General features: G+C 36.0%; 2 protein-coding genes and 1 pseudogene across 4 annotated transcripts; 1 reads left to right on the top strand and 2 right to left on the bottom strand.

The window, feature by feature from the left end:
• Positions 1-1741: 1741 nt before the first annotated feature.
• Positions 1742-2116, bottom strand: LOC125479108. Its single transcript, XM_048588147.1, has one exon. It carries the CDS (start codon positions 2114-2116, stop codon positions 1742-1744), a length of 375 nt encoding a protein of 124 aa, XP_048444104.1.
• Positions 2117-6874: 4758 nt separating this feature from the next.
• LOC103949640 (calcineurin B-like protein 10) lies at positions 6875-9917 on the top strand. 3 transcript variants are annotated; one of them, XM_009360746.3, is made up of 10 exons: positions 6876-7115; positions 7861-7924; positions 8063-8237; positions 8324-8406; positions 8519-8578; positions 8804-8912; positions 9001-9053; positions 9137-9217; positions 9319-9431; positions 9535-9917. In XM_009360746.3, exons 2-10 carry the CDS (start codon positions 7913-7915, stop codon positions 9587-9589), a joined length of 741 nt encoding a protein of 246 aa, XP_009359021.1. In that variant the 5' UTR covers positions 6876-7115; positions 7861-7912; the 3' UTR covers positions 9590-9917. The 3 variants fall into 3 exon arrangements, with proteins under 3 accessions (XP_048444182.1, XP_009359021.1, XP_009359020.1); XM_009360745.3 differs by having other exon boundaries at positions 6878-7087; XM_048588225.1 differs by lacking the exon at positions 7861-7924 and having other exon boundaries at positions 6875-7087.
• Positions 9918-14151: 4234 nt separating this feature from the next.
• LOC125479109 lies at positions 14152-15178 on the bottom strand (annotated as a pseudogene).
• Positions 15179-19650: the final 4472 nt, after the last annotated feature.

Here is a 19650-nt window from a genome sequence, read left to right on the forward strand (position 1 = left end):
AAATGCCACCAACTTCAAACGACTATAACTTCTCCATTCTGACTCGAAAATAAGATCTGTTTACGCCTACGCGCTCATGGAATCGAACTTTACCTAACCAATTCAAGAGTTGACCGAAAAGGTCAAGAAAATTGGAAATGACTAAAGTACCCCTCACTTTGTTTTTTCTTAAATTTGGAGAAATAAAGAACTAGTTCTAATCAAATCTTCGAAATACGTCAAGAATAAAATAAAATAATAATTTTGGGGACGGGATATCACAAAAATGATGGGGATTCAACATCAACCTTTAGTTGTGATGGTCTAATTACCAATTTCCCTTGAAAACAAATCTTGCAAGGGTTATCATTTAAAATAACAATGTGTCTGCTCAATAATGGATGTCCATTAGAGTTGGTAATGATCCTACATATCATGGTGGATCCTGGATGACCCAGACGGTCATGCCAAAACATGTAAATTTTTGAATCAATGAACTTCTGGTTCATGACAGTATGTGATTCAATTGTCTTTATGTATGTATAATACAATCTACTTGACAAACCATGCAACTTCTCCAATATACGCTTCTGGGTGTCATTGGAGGTAATGCATAGATACTCCACATTTTCTGCACTTTTAGTTTCAATGTGGTATCCATTTAAACGTATGTCTTTAAAACTCAACAAATTTCGAGTAGATCGAGTAGCGTACAACGCATTCTGTATGGACAATATTGTTCCATTTGGTAACATGATTTGGGATTTTCCTTAGCCTTTAATTACATCTGATTGATATGATATTGTTGTTACCTTTACTTTTGTAAGCATCAAGTTTGAGAAATACTTTCGATCTCGAAGTATTGTATGCGTGGTTGCGCTGTTTGCAAGACAAATATCTCCGCCATTGCTCTTGTTTTGAGAATGACCATAGTTTTTATCCATGTTTTAAGAGTAAGGAAATCACATTTAATTTATTTATAATAAAAGGAAATTGACATGCCACTTTTATTGATTTTGAAATGCAAGCATTTAGACTACAAGTTCAGAATAATAAGAGTACATTAAACTTGAATAATTCAATTGGACCAATAAACTTTATTCCCTATTTCTACAATGAAGTCTGAGACATCTAGGTGGGTTGTGTTCAACTGCCTTGAAAAGTTGTACACTGGATCAGGTATATCCATTGGTCTAGCTTGGTCGAGGAAATTGGTCTCAACACCCTTCTCATTGAGGGAGACTTGATATAGATCCATCAGATGTTTTGGGGTACGATAGGTACGCGCCCAATGCCCATTGCCACTATACCTATCGCAGGCTCATTCAGAGTTTCTAGGAGCATTGTTCTTATGAGCTTTGCCTTTATGGCGATTTACATTTTTGAAGCTCGGGACTGAATTATGCCTTGGAATCTGGTTGTGAAACTAAACACCATGATTCTTGCCTTTCCCATTTCATCGACCTCGCTTGTGGCCACGTCCTCGTTTGTAATTATTGCCACAAAAGGATGTGATGTTCATTTTGAGGGAAACATCATTTACTTCTGGGAATGGTGCAGATCCAGTAGGCCGGGACTGATGATTCTTCATCAGAAGCTCATTATTTTGTTCAGCTACTAGGAGCACATATATCAGCTAGTTGTATTCAGTGAAGCCTCACTCTCTATACTACTGCTGCATGAACACATTGGAAGTATGAAAGGTGCTGAAAGCCATTTCTAGCATATCTTCCTCAACGGTGTTTTCCCCATTAAGCTTCATCTAGGAGCTAATTCTAAACATCGCAGAATTGTACTCAGCCACTGACTTGAAATCCTGGATCTTCAGGTGAGTCCACTCATAACGAGCCATTAGAAGAATCACCGTTTTCTGGTGATTATATTTATTTCCCAGTGCATTCAAGAGGGTTAATGGATCTTCAACAGTCAAGTATTCGCTCTTTAGTCCTTCATCAAGGTGGCGACGGATAAAGATCATGGAATTCGCCCGATCTTGAGAAAATGCATTGTTCTCCTTCTTGATTGTTTCTTTAAGATTCCTTGCCTCTAGATGAATCTTGACATCCACTACCCAGGTAAGGTAGTTATTCCCAGTAATGTCCAGGGTTATAAAATCAAGCTTTGTCAAGTTCGCCATTTTCTCTTCCGAAAGAAAAATGAGATGTGTAAGAACTTGCAATAATATGTATTCTAGAGGGATGTAGTGTTAGAACTTCTGGTTCTTACAAATTTTTCATTTTGATCTTCAAGTCAAAATGATAAGCACTCGAAACTTAAGGCTTGAGATTTACATGATTAATGAGGAGGGCGATTGTACCACACCATTCTCATTGAAAACAAAATATAGCATAGGATGAGCGATTATTGCGTACCACTCAAGTAGCAGGAAAATTTAAATATGCAAAGCAGGTTGGGCAATTATACTGTACCACCTAAAATTGCAATAAAATTAAATCTGTAGCTCAAGATAAGCGATGATACCGCAACATCTTGGATTGCAGTAAGATTAAATTTGGAGTTCAAGATGGGTGATTGTATCATACCATCTTTAATTACAGTAAAATTAACATAAATAAAAACTGGGTTAGTAAACAAGAAATCAAAGATATAAGTAATTGTTAAATTGAGAACGAAAAGCAGGCATGGTACTAGTAGTTCATCGCGAGGGTACATTATACAGGTGAGGCAGAGGAAAAAGAAGAATAGTAAAATCCTTACAGGAAGCATTTTTCGGGGAAGGGAGATGGGAGCTGGTTAGAGAATCATGTTGATAATGTGTTATAAATAGGCAAAAGTTAGAGAGATAACCTTTGCTAGTGACAGGAGCGAAACATATATAAAATATCACATTGTAACGATAACACAAGAGGATGACAAATAAAAGAGTGAGGGAGAGATGCTGATGTTATTTATCTTTTCTTTTCACAGTGTGTTTTGATAGCACATGGAGCACACTATTTATAGAGCAACTTCAAACAAACATAATAATTACATCTTGAAAAGCACAACACACACTTTTTGAAAATATCACACAAATACAATCATCATTCTTTTCCCAATTCCACATTACTGTGTGGGCATTCATTTATCCACCAATATTTACAACAGTTGCCCAAATGAAGGAATGATTCATCAAGAGCGATAAGACTAAACACAAATCTCCAAAGTTTTTCAGTGCACATGAGCTTTAAAAGGCTAAAGTTATTGAAGTTAGATAAATCCGTTCCAATGAAAATCTGGCAGACCTGTTTACCAAATCTCTACCAAAGTGCACGTTTCAGAAGTTAGTGCAGAGTATCGGATTACGCCGGCCTACCAATCAGCTAAATTTGAAGAATGCAGAATCAGGGGGAGATACACATCAGGGGGAGCATCCATGATACATGCATGTTGTACTCTTTTTCCTTCGATTAGGATTTTTCCCACTGGGTTTTTCATATCAAGGTTTTAATGAGGCAACATAAACATACTTAACATTATATCAACAATTCAGGTAAAGTTGTACTCTTTTTCCTTCGCTATGATTTTTTCCCATTGGTTTTTTTCAGGCATGGTTTTAACAAGGCAACTGATGTTGATATGTGGGCATCCAAGGGGGTGTGTTGTAAATATTGGTGGATGAATGAATGCCCTCAGAATAATGTGGACTTGGGAAAAAAATGATGATTGTATTCGTGTGATACTTTCAAAAAGTATGTGCTGTGCTTTTCAAGATGTAATTATTATGTTTGTTTGGAGTTACTCTATAAATAGAACGCTCTATGTGCTATTAAAACACATTGCGAAAAGAAAAGATCAGTAACATCAGCATCTCTCCTTCCCTCTTTTATTTTTCATCCTCTTGTGTTATGATTACAGTGTGATATTTTACACCTGCTTCGCTCCTATCACTAGTAAATGTTATTTCTCCAACTTTTGCCTATTTATAACAGAAAATTATATTAAATTTATTTATGTTAATTAAAAAAAAAAAACTAGTTGCCTGGACCATTCAATTTTAAAAGTGAAAATGCACTCGAATAATTACTGTTTAGTAAGACAATAATTATCTTAGCTCAATAACTCTGACATTAATTGCCTTAATGATAATTTAGTAAGACATTAATTTTGGTTTGGTTGTTGTTATAGGCGCTGCTTGGACCCTAAGACCTCATGATATTTCAAAAGTTTTACTATTATTAGAGGGAAGGGGAGAGTTTAAAACTATTACAATAATTTAAGAGGTGCGGAGTTTCGAACTCAAAGCGCATGAATAGAAATCTAATACTCTATTCACTAGTTTATTGGACCTTAAAATTTCTCAAAATTCTAATTAAGTACACCCTCCTAAGACTGCGATGGTGGTGTCATAACAACCTCTTAAGCAATCATTGATCATGATATTACATATTCGCCCACAAATTTGCCCACAAGAAGACTAGTTCTACACGTAATCGCTAGTTATCATACAGAAACGTTTGTGCCTTATTTATTGTTTAATCCATGTGTTAATTATACCCATTAAACAATGACAATAATTGTATAAACAGTGTTACAAAAAAAAAATGTATAAACAGTTGCCTTACACTGACTTGGTAAAAGAAATTTAAACAAATGAGGAGTTTCATATGCAAAAGTGAATGTTTAGATGATGAGTTGGAGAATGATTTTTAAAAAATGATATGGTTATTGATAATTTGATTATTACTTAAGTGTTAATTAATATGCTTATTTCTTATTGGTAACACATCATTTAGTTTAAAAATTTAGTCTTTCCAAATATTATCCCATTAAAAAATAGATATGAATTGTTAGACAATAATTACTAGACGTTATGTTGTCTACTATTTATATTTGAATAATGTTAACACTTATTACATAACATTCAAACGAACCTAGTTCCCCTTTTGAGCTTCATGAGTTTTGAGAGAGATAGAGATGAAGATGAGTTTGGGAGAGAGAGAGAGAGACACAGATGTATCATGTATGGATTTGAATAATGGTGCAAAATTACATAACATTCAATATATGGTGCGGTTTCGATTTCGATGGGATTTTGAAAACCCAAAACCGAAACCAAACCGTTTTCTTTGCTACGGTTCGGTTTCAAAACCGCAAAATCAAACCGTTCGGTATGGTTCGATTCAATTCGTGTTTCGGTTTCGATTTCGGTTTTTGGGTTCCAAGTGCCCATCCTTACCTAAGACTGCGATGGTTGTGTCATAACAACCTCGTAAGCAATCATCGATCGTGATATTACATATTCGCCCACAAATTTGCCCGCAAAAAGACTCGTTCTACACGTAATTGCTGGTTATAATACAGAAACGTTTGTGCCTTATTTATTGTTTAATCCATGTGTTAATTGTACCCATTAAACAATGACAATAATTGTATAAACAGTGTTACAAAAAAAAAAATTGTATAAACAGTTGCCTTACACTGACTTGGTAAAAGAAATTTAAACAAATGAGGAGTTTCACATGCAAAAGTGAATGTTTAGATGATGAGTTGGAGAATGATTAATCGTTAAAAAATGATGTGGTTATTGATAATTTGATTATTATTTAAGTGTTGATTAATATGCTTATTTCTTGTTGGTAACACTTTATTTAATTTAAAAATTTAGTCTTCCAAATATTGTCCTATTAAAAACGGATATGAATTGTTAGACAATAATTACTAGATGTTATGTTGTTTACTATTTATATTTGAATAATGTTACACTTATAACATTTTCATACCATATTTGCTCCATCTCGACCTACCAATATAAGAGGGTACCACATTTACTTTCATACCATGTTGTCTAACATATTTTCATACCATGTTGTCTACTTGAAAACATCCACTTGATCCAAACCAGTGGATATGCCACGTGATGATGATGAAGCGTGATAAGATAGCTCCAAATTTCGGCTGAGCGGATCAAATAATTTCGGATGTCTATAGTCGTATTTTGGGTGTTCGGTGGTGGCGACGAAGAGGTCCGTCTAGTAGTGGTAGATTTTGGTGGTGGCGGCGGTGATCTAGTATATGAGGGGAACGAAAATGGAGTCTTGCCGTCAAGCCAGTGAGGTGGCCAGGGAGAGGAAGCAGGCGGAGGTGGAAGACAAAGAAATGACTTTTGGGTCACAAAGTATGTAATTTTGATGGCCGGAGGTTAAGCACTCAATGGGCTAGGATGGCCGCATTTTGCCTTACCAACTTCAGGGAAACTCCGAATATAAGCCTAGATTGTTTGTAAGGACTACTCTTGGGATGCTATGATCCAAAGTCGATAAGAAAACAACTCAGACTTTACATTCATTTAATCCATTTAACTGTGACTGATATTACAGTTTAAAGAAGTGTAATTTCACGTATGTGAGTCTGGCCATACTCTTTTTTTTTTTGAACGAGTCTTGCTAGCATTTTCCTTTAAACTATTCAATTAGTTGGAAAAGAATTTTCATATCATGAGTACACCTCCAACCGTTACATCCGAGCACAAACCCAAAACTTATAGATGATGTTATGAGCACGAAACGTCAGATTAACAAAATATTTTTTGTAGCATGTGATTGATTGCTTTGATAAAGTTTTCGTCGTCATCTTATAACATTACATATTTAAACCTTCTCTTCCTCCATCCCAGTAGTTTAAATGGATTTTAGCATAATCCAATTATTTGCCTAGTGGACAAACTATTAGATCTGTGATTGGATAAAAAATCGTTATGATCCCAGCCACGTATCCAACTTTTCCACTAAAAAAAATAATTAAAAAAATAACTTTTCCACTAAAACCTGCATGGGTCACTACCCGTCGAGGGAATGCTCCAGGACAAAGCGCTACAAAACCAATCGACAAACCACGTGTCATCATCGTAGCTCACCTGTATTCACAGTCAGGTGAGATTACGACAAGCACTTGACGTCCGTTGATATATAAATCGAAGCTCGTCGCGCGGGTGTCGTGCTCGTCCACCCTGAAACCAAATGTAAAATCCGCGCCAGCGAAGCAAGAGAGAAGCTGCCCCTCGAAGCCTTCCGGGGCACCCGCGGACATTTTTCATCGAAGAGCACAAGGCGCAGAAGAAGTAGCCTCGATCCGATGAACTGTTGGCGGAGCGACCCACAAGGCTAAGGTGGGCTATAACCTAGGAAGGTTTTCTGGTAAGGCTAATGCTATTTATGCTTTCATTTGAAAATGGTAATGGCAAAAAATTAGTTAGGATTTGTTGAAGGTAAAAATAAGTGTGAATAACACTATTTTTTTGTAATCTCATGTTTATAGGCTATTTAATTTCAATACAGGTTATTATTTAATGTAAATTTAGTAGAGTATAGGTAATAAATAATAAGTTTGAGATGTGTTATCTACATATCTCTTTTTACTTTTTACATACCTTTTTAATTTCCGATCATCGGATTAAATGAATTGAAAAAGATAAATAACATAAATTAATGAGGGATGTATGAGAAGTAAAAAAATATATGTAGATATTACACCCCATAAGTTTTATACCAAAAATTATAAATTAATTCTATCTCCCGTCCCTCTTTATCCTATTTGTAAAATAAAAAGACTATTTATCCTATACGATTTAGAATCTATGCTTCTTAATCAAGAAAAGAAAAATAATTTTTTTAAATCCACAAGTAAATCCCTATGTTCACAATTTCTTATTTTTTGTTGCGATTTTCCAATGAAGTCATCTTTAGTAAATTTTTAATCTCTTTATTTAATTATTCTTGATTTAATTAATAAGTTAATTATTTATATTGTCTTTGAATATATAGGCTACGTTATGATTTTAAAAATAATTTATATTCTATTGTTTGTTCTTTTATATTGATTATTATAAAATTTTTATGTAAGCAAGGAAATAAATGTATGATTTTATAACATTAATTTCAGTTAGCCCACCAACAAAAAAAATCCTGTCTCCGCCCCGTTGCAGACGACAGCAATGGAATTCTCGGTACAATAATTCCCTAATTTAATTCAATTTTCATCCGTTTTTTAAATATTTTTTTTTTCAAATATTAACTTTGATTTTCTGTTGAATTAATCGACCGGCATTGGGTGTAATTTTTTTTTTTTACCGGCTGTTGAGCAGAGATCGAGTTCGTTATCAATCCGGGAGAAGATCTGCGCGGCGTTTATACCGTTTGCAGCTATGGTAGAGGCGCTGGTTTTCGCCGTGACCGGTTGCTGCAGCCACCGTTCCCGCCGCCCAATCAACCGCGGTTTCGCTTGCGGCGATATATCTCACCTCGCCGATGAAACCAGATGTATTGGAATTGTGAATTTTCTTTCGTTTTGTTTTGGAATTTAGGAAAAAAAAAAATTTAACAGTAATTATGAAATCATGATGCAGTTACTGTCAACGAGCTGGAGGCGTTGTATGAGCTTTTTAAGAAGCTGAGCAGCTCGATTATCGACGACGGATCGATTCACAAGGTCAGCTGAATTTGCTTAGAAAGTTAGAATTCTTCATATTTTGAAGAACTGTGATGTTTCTTTTGAGATTGGAGTTGTCGTGCTTAATTGTGTAATGGTGGTTATGTTGTAGGAGGAGCTTCAATTAGCACTATTTCAAACTCCCCAAGGCGAAAATCTGTTCCTTGACCGGGTAAATGCATCGAGCAGCTGAAATAATTTTGCTCACCATTGTGTTGATTGCAGTTAGATGAGTTTAAATTTTGAGATTTTGGTGGTAGATTGATTAAATCACACTCAACTAACGGCAATCAATGCGACGGTGATGGATGGTGAGCAAAAGGAATGAATGGTTTTGTTTTGTATGTGTAGCTCTGCCTTCGTGTGTATGATTGCTAACTTGTTTTCGATCTTGTAGGTTTTTGATCTATTTGATGAAAAGAAAAATGGTGTCATTGAATTCGATGAGTTTGTTCGTGCACTCAATGTCTTCCATCCTTACGCCCCTATTGATGACAAAATCGATTGTTAGTGTTACTGCTATGTATTGGATTGTGTAAATGCAGGTCGTGTGTCGTTCTTAATTAATGATTTGTGTTTGTTGATTACTTGCAGTTGCATTTCGGCTGTATGATCTGAGACAAACCGGATTCATTGAGCGAGAAGAGGTGAGCACGATACTTTTCTTAACCTCTGAATCTCCGAGGTAAACTATTTTTAGATGTGTTGTTAAGTTGGTACTTTGTTTCAGGTTAAGCAAATGGTGATTGCCATATTGATGGAATCCGACGTGAAATTGCCGGATGATATTCTTGAGGAAATCATTGAGAAGGTAAGCGCTGAACATGTCTAGGTCTGAATTTTATTTACCGGGTGTTGGTGATCTAGCGCCAAGAGAATTTAGCACCCACGGCATCTCTAATTGTGTTGCAGACATTTGCCGACGCTGATGCTGACAAAGATGGGAAAATTAACAAAGAAGAATGGAAGGTTTTCGTGCTTCGGCATCCATCGCTTCTGAAAAACATGACTCTTCCTTATTTGAAGTATGTAACTTGCCTGCGTCTCTTACTTGAAGCATCCAAGCTTTCAACTAAAATTTCAGTATTAATTGAAAATTACTGACCTGCCTGTGAACCAATCCTCTAGGGACATCACGACAGTATTTCCGAGTTTCATTTTTCACACCGAAATTGAAGACTGAGCATTTGAAAGCCTTTTCCTACAGAGGATCTGTAGAAAAAGAGCATAATTCCAAAGCTCCTGCGTATTGCGGAGATACTTCCATCAATTCAAATGGGAAACATCCGAGTTTTAGGCAAGGCCGGGATGGCTGCACCGCAAGATTATTTGTTTGGTTGAAACTTCAAAGCGCAACAAGAAATCTTCATCGATTCAAAGCCTTTGTATTTTGTACAGTGAGGTCATTTTTGTAGCGATATTTATAAATATAAATATGTAGTGCTTCTTGTAAATACATTTTTGTAGTGGGAGAGAAGTCATTTTTGTGGTAAAAATTAAGCTTCAAGTAACATTTGAAGGAGCTGGCCCTTAGTAAGAGGCTTTCTGAACTCGAACACGCAATTGTGCAGTCTTGGGCTCATAGCAATACGAGCTTTGTATTTGGAGGAACTCTGCCCTGAAGCTTTTGCCGGACTATTTCCCTCCATTCGTGCCTTCACCTTCCAACCAATCCCTACCGAGAGGTTGAAGACGATCTGCTCAAGACTCTGCACATTTTGTAGCACGTAAATCGCAAACCCAGTTTCGTACCAATCACCTACACATTTTGTTTGCAGCGCGTAAATCGCAAACCCCAGGAGTTCAGTCGGAATTTAATAGTTTCTCATAGATCATCAATCAATTTAAGATCAAAACCAGGAGAGTCTAAGGAGAACATGTATTGCCACCACTTTGTTTTGCCATTGTTTACATCTACCCTAATCAATAGCTTTCTTGGGCAACACTCTAATGAGTTGCCTCTCTCTTATCGATTGGAGAAATAGGGAAGTGGACAGGGACGAAGCTAGAGAGCTATACAGATGGGAGCATCCTCAGATAACAAAGTCACAAATTAAAAAGCTCAAAAATTTACTAAACAAAACACATATATTAATTCATAAGGTTTTTCATACGACATGTTACAATATCATTCGATGCATTTTTATGTTTTGAAAGCGTTACATGACAATTTAATTATCAATACCATCAAATATCCCTTTATAAAAATAATCATGTTATTATTCTTTCATTAATCTCCCATTTGATTAATTCTTCAAAAATTCATAATCGAAAATGCTCCATCACGTGAAATTACCATATGCAATATGTACAATTTTTCCAGGAGAAAAAAAAAACTGAGTGGGACATCCGCCCTTGTTTCCAAGATGGCTTCGTCTATGGAAGTAGAGTAAAAAATTTCCTGAGAAGTATGTTGGAGCCTAAAAACTTTCTACAGAAGACCCCAACAGTGTGTTCCCTAATAGGCCAACATAAAGGGGGGACTTTGGGGGGTTAAAGGACCTGTACGTTCCCAATCCTCCCGACCCTTGTAGGTTAAATAAAAGGAAAACTAATGAAAATAGCTTGAAAACTTTGAGTTGAGTTTTAGTGTAAAAATGTAATTTTTCGTTAAAGTGAACAGTACCGCGGACTTTTCGTTAAAACTCTCTTAGACAAAAGGATTAGCAAAATGAAGTGGCTGGGCTATACAATATTGTTAATATAACTAGATCTCCACCGTGTCTTTTTTGGTTACTAATATTTTCAGACATTGGTCGATCTTCAACCATGTCCTACTCAGAGGCGCTATTTTGTTAGCGAGATGTTTCAAAGCGAAGCCAGTACTCAGCCCGTCCCCCGCTCTGATTCTCGCTTAGATAATGTACATTGGAGGTGCTAGATGAGGGTCGCATGCGCCTGATTCTACCAATTTTCCTTTAGCTTTCAGAGTTTCGATTTCTATCTCGTAATTCTTGACTTCTATTTCGATATGGCTTATCCTGCAACGAGAGAGCACACACGAGGAGCTGCGTAGCTTAATAGCTACTGCACAAGGAGTTCGTTTGTACAGAGTGTACGGTAGACATGCTCAGTAATCTTCCAGGAGGGGTTGCTCAAAACATCCTTTCCTTGCTTTCATTCAGAGAATTCGCTCGATTTGGCAGTTTATCCAAACGCTGCAGACTACTCTATATGTCAACTCCGAGATTGAATTTTAAATTGTTGGGAATGAATACGTCCACGAGCAATGAGTGGTCAAGGCTTTTGGTCCTGTTCTTGCTCAGAAGTATGGTAGTCCAGTCTGGAAAGTCGTCAAGCATTAGAGAAAAATACGATTGGATCTGATGCTGCTGAGCTTTTTATATGCATTCGTTGTTTCGACAAGTATAAGCATCGCCTTCACTTGTGGCAATCCATATGAATGGCGATGGGATGATAAGTTGAATCCAGGATACGGGCGAAGCTCTCTAGCCGTCGCCAAATGATCCTCCATTGATTGAAAAAGCAACTCCAATTGCTTGACGAGAGAATGCCAAAACAAAGACACGGCCAACGGAGTTCCTGTGTCTCAGAGTGGCAGTATGATGAGTAGGTGCAGGCCTTAGAGTAAGGGATTGTTGTTTGGGACCTTACGACATATTTGTACCAAAGATTGATTGGATATTGAGTTTACCATGTTGAGATGTGACAGAAAAAATTGAAGTTAAACCTAATACGTAAGGAGTTTCTCGTACGTGTCGTTGCCGGGAGCTATTTCTCTGATACAGTCCCAACTCCCAAAGGTTTGGTTTGTTTTACAAGCCCTCCTAGCATTATGGAAGAATCCATACAAGAAAGAATTGGGTGCACCACACCTTGAAAGGGGCCTCGGTGAAAACTCTAGATTTCAACCTGGACCTAGTTAAGGAAGAAAAGAGCACCACACACAAAAATTACATGGAAAATATACAATCATCGACAAACCAAACGAAATCTTGTGCCACCGTCAATCCATTTCGTGGCAGTCACTGCTGTTAACTTCCCTGTTCCCATGATTATTGTATTTGATCTGGTCAAAAATCAGCATGAAGGAGCATAAGGTCCAAGCAACGAGGAGTCAGCAGAGGAATGCTTTAAGAAATCGCTTTCCAACGCCTGCAAGTTCTCATGGCATTGGTGAAGATGATCAAATTTCAGTTGGAAGGGGCCATTGATGGTTGACGCTACGCATTTTGCGCGTTTTGACAAAATCCCTGAAACGATAGACGGCTTGCCAGTTCAGCAACATCTTTAAGACGTTGTACTGAAATTAAATTTTCTAGGAAACAACTGGATATATGTACATTAAAGGCAAACAATAACAAACCTCACGAGAAAACCTTCAAAGGTGACTAACTTCAATTGACGCTCCTTAATTAGGCAGAACATCCGCTCGGTCATGTTCTGTGAATACTTGAGCAACTAAGATTAGCAAATGCCTGTGACATGGAAATTTGCTATCGAATTTGGTACGTATGGATGAATAATTACGTAAATGTGTGTGATTAATCAGTAAGATGTGCACGATAAGTCCTTAATGGTTTATCAACCACAACTTTTCACTCAGTCGTCTTGTAGAGAAATTAGAAATGAGTGGTTGAAGTTAAATAATCATTACTAATTTGATAGGAAACTATTAATAGCATTAAAAAAATCTCATTCTACACTTCTCATAAGTGTGTTTTTTTCTTTCTAATTATAAAAAGTTAGAGTGCAAAATGAGACTTTTAGAGTGTCAATAACAATTTCTATTTGATAATATTTTATATATATATATATATATATATATAAAGGAAGAAAATCACCCTTTCAAAGAAAATTAATATATATGCTTAGCTCGTGAGTCACCACTTGATCCACATTACTCATGTCCTTTAAAGAAGAAAAATAAGCAAATTAAACAAATATGATGATAGCAGCTGTAATTGATACACACACACACACACACACACACACACACACACACATATATATATATGTGTGTGTGTGTGTGTGTGTGTGTAAATAAGATTAGATAGAGCTCAATACTAGTATGACGAGATTTTGATGTTTGGGATGTGAGAAATCTTGGGCCACTCATTGCCACTACCTTGTTCACAGCGTTCTGAAAGACTTGGACAATCCTCAATGATAAGATCTTGCAGGGGTGTTTGGCAGAGGAAGTCTGGCAGTGTTTTTATGCCTTTACAGTAACAAATTTCTAAAGAGGAAAGGCATGGCATGATTGAAATTTCATAGTCCTCTTTGTTCCACCCTTCCATGCCTACTTCCCACTCTTCCAACGCAAACATGTAACCAATTTTGAGTTCTTTCAACTTGGGGAAAAATGAGAAGGATGATGATGTCAGTGACGTTTGATCTTTGTTTATTCCCAGAAACTCACCACTAACCTTCTTCACCATTTCCATGCTCATTATAGTCAGCTTTTCAAGGTACAACAATTTCCCAAGAGGAGGCAAAAACTTGCATTCACTCCATCCCACTAGACTGATAATTCTTAAGTTGTGCAAAGACATCATCCAATTGGGGCAGGTGGTGGCCTAATAATAAGAAATATCTAAAGATTCTAGATTTTCATGCGGCTATAAGACATTCAGTATTTCAACATTGCTTCTTGTCTGCTTGTATTGGACATACTCAGAGTTAATTCCGATATGAAAGAGTTACTTCTTGTGCCACAACTGTGCTTTCTCAAGTTCACTCTCATCTTTTACATTCCCTTCCAATATTATGGTGAGACTGCCCTCAAGGTTGAAGACTCCCAGATCTTCCAAGTGGTTGAAAAACATCTTTCTCTACCTCTTCCCAATCCCATATCTTACTATTTAAAACATCTCGCCATTCCCTCCTTGTTCTTTTGTTGTGCATTAGACTCCCTAAAGCTTTTGCAACCAGAGGGAAACCCTTACATTTCTCTTCAATTTTCTTACTAATATCTTCAAACGCCTTAGATTAGTCGACTCTTAGCAAACGCCATGTGATTGAAGATGGATAAACAATGTCCTTCACTTAACTCTCCCAAATTGATCATGTCACTTTTTGCTCTCATCATATCAACGACCTCATGCTTTCTTGTGGTCACCAATATTCTACTTCCATGAGCACCACTTTGGATTAGTGATGCCCTTAATTTTTCCCACTTATCACGGTCATGGGTCCACACATCATCTAGGACAAGGAGATACCTTTTTCCCTCGATGGAACTTGACATGCGTTGCAAGACATAATCCAACTCATTTGAGATTGGGGCATCATCACCGCTTATAGCTTTGGCAATCTTAATTTCATCAAAAGAATCTGATACACAAAGCCACACTCTCTTTTAAAAATAAGCTATAACATTGCCATCATTATAAACTAGTTGGATCAAAGTTGTCTTCCCTATTCCTCCCATCCCTATAATAGGAATGATAAGGACCCCATCTTCTCCACCATCACTCAACAACTTTTTTATCAGAATGTCTTTTTCCTTTTGTCGACCAACTTCTAATAAGACGACAAAAGATGAAGTCTTTGGTCGTTCATGCAATTGTTGAATGCCTCCTTTTATCTTTTGAAACCCATACTGTTTTCTTTGCTTATAAACTGCACTTAGCCTACCATTCAGATGTTTTACCTTAAGCACAATGTCACGACGGAGAATTATCCATCTGACTTTGTCAAAACAAAAGCAGCTAGTGTGGGGAACAGAGAAATTTACCTTCTTTTTCTTGTTGGGAACAAGAGCATCTTCACCTTCTCGTTCTTGCTTCTCAACCTGTTGTCTCAGCATGTCAGTGTTCTACTCGTCCAACACGTCCACCATCTGGAAGGATATGTCTTTGAGCTGATCCAACCAGTTCCTCACATTGGCCTCCTTCACTTGCCTTTGCTCCACCTCTTCGAGAACAGCTTGAATAGCTCTGAGATTGCCAGCAAATTCTTCAATTTCTTTCTTGGCGTCCAAAACAAGATTCACCTCTCCATCCACGTACTCATAAGTTGTTGAAGCCAACCGATCCAGTAGCATGGAAATGATCTCGTCAGCCTCAGAAATCTATGGAAACATAAATGATGAACAAGAAATGAAGGGGTGGTTTGTTATATTCCCTCTCTTATATCCAGCTGATACGATGATTCCAAGTCAATCAAGTCTACTAAAAGTAATGTGAATGGCTTGTGGTGTCATATCCACTACAGAAGTAAAATGATAAGGTATAAAAAGGAAAGGAAAAAAAAAAAAAAATCATATCTTAATAAATTACCCGACCACTTAATGTGAATGGTTTGTGGTCACATTGAAGAAATAAGAGATTTTACATGTATTTATAAGTAGTTGGATTACGTATTGCCAATTGGTTTTATAGTGAATTTATTCATGGTATAAAAGTAGGTTATCCTATGTGTGAAATCTAACAACTACACATGTTCTATCTCACTCTATTTGTGTGTGAAATTACATATAAAAAGTAAATTCCACGTCGAAAAAAGAAATGACCTTGGATTAAACCCAACAATAATTATTCTCATTGACAAGCGCTCAAAAGTATGGTAGTCGTCCTCAAATTACACCCAGTTTTCAGTCCAGAAAGTAGAAACGCGTCAAGCATTCGAGAAGAATACGACGGTCGTACAAACGTACACATTCAATTGGCATCATTGCATCTTGCCAGCACCACGTCAACGTCAAAAAGAAATCGAAGTGATTCAATTCTGGTTTGGTACTGAAGTGATTCTGAAAAAAATTGGTATAAAAAAAAGTTAGGAGCTGTTTTTGTGTTTGGTAAACATTCAGCTTCAGTTTTTTTTCACAGTTTTGTGTGAAAAAAAGCCAAAAACAAGAAGCTGCAAAACCTAGCTTTGAAAAACCGACTTTTTTTCACATCTGTTTTACATAAAAGTTTATCAAACACTATACTACTGCTTTTTTTCTTTTCAAAAGCACTTTTACAAAAAAGTTTACCAAACACTCTACTGTTTTATTTCACAACTGCTTATTCTCACAGCACAGCAGAAATAGTTTTTTTTCAAAGCACAACAATACCAAACTAGCCCCATTAACTTGGAAGTCTTTGTTTTGCATTAGGGTTTAGGGCTCCATACGCATTGTATAATTTGCATATTAGGTCTAAGTGGGGGAGCCAATAATCCAAGCAAACAAGACGACTTTTTTTTTTTTTTTTTTTTTTTTTTTTTTTTTCCTTCCTACTAAGAATAGGTCAAATGGAATTGTTTATACCAAATTTTGCACTATCGTCTCGTATAATTGAGACCGTTCAATGAATTAATATTTTTTCAGATATTATTATCAATCTTAATAATTGTAATAATTATCTTAGAGATATATTATGAGCTTGAAGATTAGAGGGGTTGTTCAATAAAAAGATAGACTTTATGATATGCTTTCTAATTTTATTGGAGTTGGCCTAGTAATTGGAATGACTTGAGACTACATTGCAGGATTGTATTTGCATCCCATGCATGCAACGTGTAAGGCAAGGGTGAGTTATAGAGAAAGTATTCGTCGGAAAAAAGTCCAGGAGTTATCAGCCGCCTCTCTGGTCGGTTGGAAAACCTGCAAGAACCAACTCTATTGTGCTGTTGCGCAGCCTCCGCTGTTTAGACAACTTTTTTTTTTTTTTTCTTTGAAAAATGTAGGCTAAAATGACGTTGTTTTGGACCTGTTGAAAAAAAAATTTCAAAAGTTAGAAATTGATATAGTATTATAGGGTATTATGGTTATTGATATGATATGAATCATATGATTATAATTTATTGATGAATAGAATCTTTAATTACTGATGAATTGAATTGCTCAATTTCAAATCCGTAATTAATAATTAAATATCAAATTTAAATCCCTAATTGTCAATTTTATGGGAAATTCCTAAACTTTCTTTAGTTCGAAACATGAACAAATATTCCAACTTAAAATCATCAAATCCTCAATTAACACATGAATATAATTCAACAAATCAAACTTAGGATTCCAACTGCTTATAGATGTATTTAACCTTCACATGTCGAGCTTGTTGTCACACTTTTAGGTTAGAGCAACTTTAAATTCGGTGCTATAAGTTGAAACTTATGAACTTTGAGAGTTTGGAAGAAGATAAAACAAGATGACGAGAAGGAAGTAATTTCCTTTGCTTCAGACCCTCACGAAGAGGAAAGGAAGAATAATGTGGGATTTCCTACTTGATGCAAGTCCATTTCCTTTCCTCATTTTTTCTCTCTATTTGTGGTTAAATGGAAATTCTTCATCTGTCCTCATTTGTACTCCGAAAAGTATTCTAAGAAAGATGCGACAAACTTGTAATCAAATATACTTTCATCTTACGATTTTTGAAAATAATAAATAATCTCTAAAATTCAAACTGATTACTTTCGGAACACTTTAAAAATACGGGATTTCACAATGAACGACATTGATATTGTCCACGGATAATGTTAAGAAGACCAAATTTTTAAACCAAATTTATAAACCAAATAATGTGTTTCTTGATAATTGAATTATTACTTAAACGGTGATTAACGTGCTTATTCCCTATTAGTGACACATCATTTAATTTAAACTTTTGATCTCCCTGACATTACCCATTTATCTACCATGTAAAATGATTGGGTTGTATACATTCTTTACTTCGCCGCTGAATAGAAAACTACTTTCCATGTAACTAATTGGAATTGCATCGTGTAATTCAAGGGTCAGTTATAGTGGAAGATTACTTTCCATGCAACTAATTGGAATTGCATCGTGTAAAGCAAGGGTGAGTTATAGTGGAAGACTACTTTCCATGTAACTAATTGAATTACATCCTAAAGTCCTACACAAGAGGGGAATTGATATCATCATGCACGTAGTCTCCAAATGAGGATTGTTATTTCTTCATGAAGTGTTATCTGAACCTAGGATCGGATGGTCAGCAAATAATGATGGGATAAAGCTCCAGTAGCATGGTCACCATGGTGAAATTCGAATTGGCTCTATAACTTATTAACAAAGGCATACCCGTCTTATAAATATAAGAGACTGCGCAATAAAAAGAAGACCTTAAACTCAACAAACAAATCAACGCTCTACAAAAACGTTTCACAATATTTCACGCGTAGCTTAGATAGTATTTACTGACTGTGTTATCAAGGCAAAACTCCAAATCAATCGTCTGTCAAATATTACATCTTAATTTCCAATAGAGACCCTCTGTGTGGTTTGATGAATCCCAATTATAATTGTGCTAAGTTTCAGCCGACTTTGCTTACCAGTCAGAATATTTAATATATTTTTAAATTTCTTTACAATTACTTTGAAGCTTCCAATTATTTATTACGTTAAAAGAAAGACAATTAGAAATAGCAAATTAATTCTTTAATTTTCTTTTTCTCCAAAGAAATCAATGCTGGTTGGTTGTGCAGAGAAAGACAATATTTTAAACTCCAGAATATTGCTTCTCAATTAGGAGAGATTTTTCAATGTGATCGATACACGAGGTGGTACACCGTGTGTCACTATATAAATGGTGGGATATGTGTGCTAAAAAATTAATAACTTAAAAAATAAAATTTTCCACTATTTCTATTAAAACACATGATGTACCACTTGTGTTCTCGTCACAATGAAAAATTTCTTCTCAGTTAGTGCAGTCTCCACACTAAACCAACATGAAAAACTAACTCAAAAAGATGAGTACAAGGCAATTGAAAAAAAATTGTCCGGAAGGAAAACAAAACATAAAGTAGTGTCTGCACCATGAAAACGTATGGGTTCCAAGACAGCCACTATTGAGAAATTAATACAAGTTGTTAGGTACGTATGGGTTCCCAAGCTGCGCGGAAGCCTTCAAAGGGTCCTATGGAGAGTAGCTTTGTAAAGATGTCAGCAACGTTAGCATTCCTTCCAACTTCAGAAACCTCGACTCTTCCTTTAAGCACACATTCACGAATATAGTGATGTTCAATCTCAATGTGCTTGAACTTTTATTAAGAATTGGGTGTAAAGTTTTTTTTACTAGAATATAGTGATGTTCAATCTCAATGTTACCATTTTAAATGCTTTTTAGGATTCACTTGCACTTTTACTAAGAATTGGGTGTAAATTTTTTTTTTATTAGAAGCACTTTCAACCATTTTAGAAGTATTTTCAAACGAACTCAAATTAGGCATTCTAATTTTGAAGTTTAGCAATTTACACTGTTTTGATGGTTGATTAGAACGATTAAATCAATCATTAAGTGAACAATAATCCATACTTCTACAAAGGACAGT

The sequence above is a fragment of a genome, unplaced genomic scaffold (assembly GCF_019419815.1).
Source record: "Pyrus x bretschneideri cultivar Hongxiangsu unplaced genomic scaffold, Pyrus_bretschneideri_v1 Contig28, whole genome shotgun sequence".
Lineage (NCBI taxonomy): Eukaryota > Viridiplantae > Streptophyta > Magnoliopsida > Rosales > Rosaceae > Pyrus > Pyrus x bretschneideri.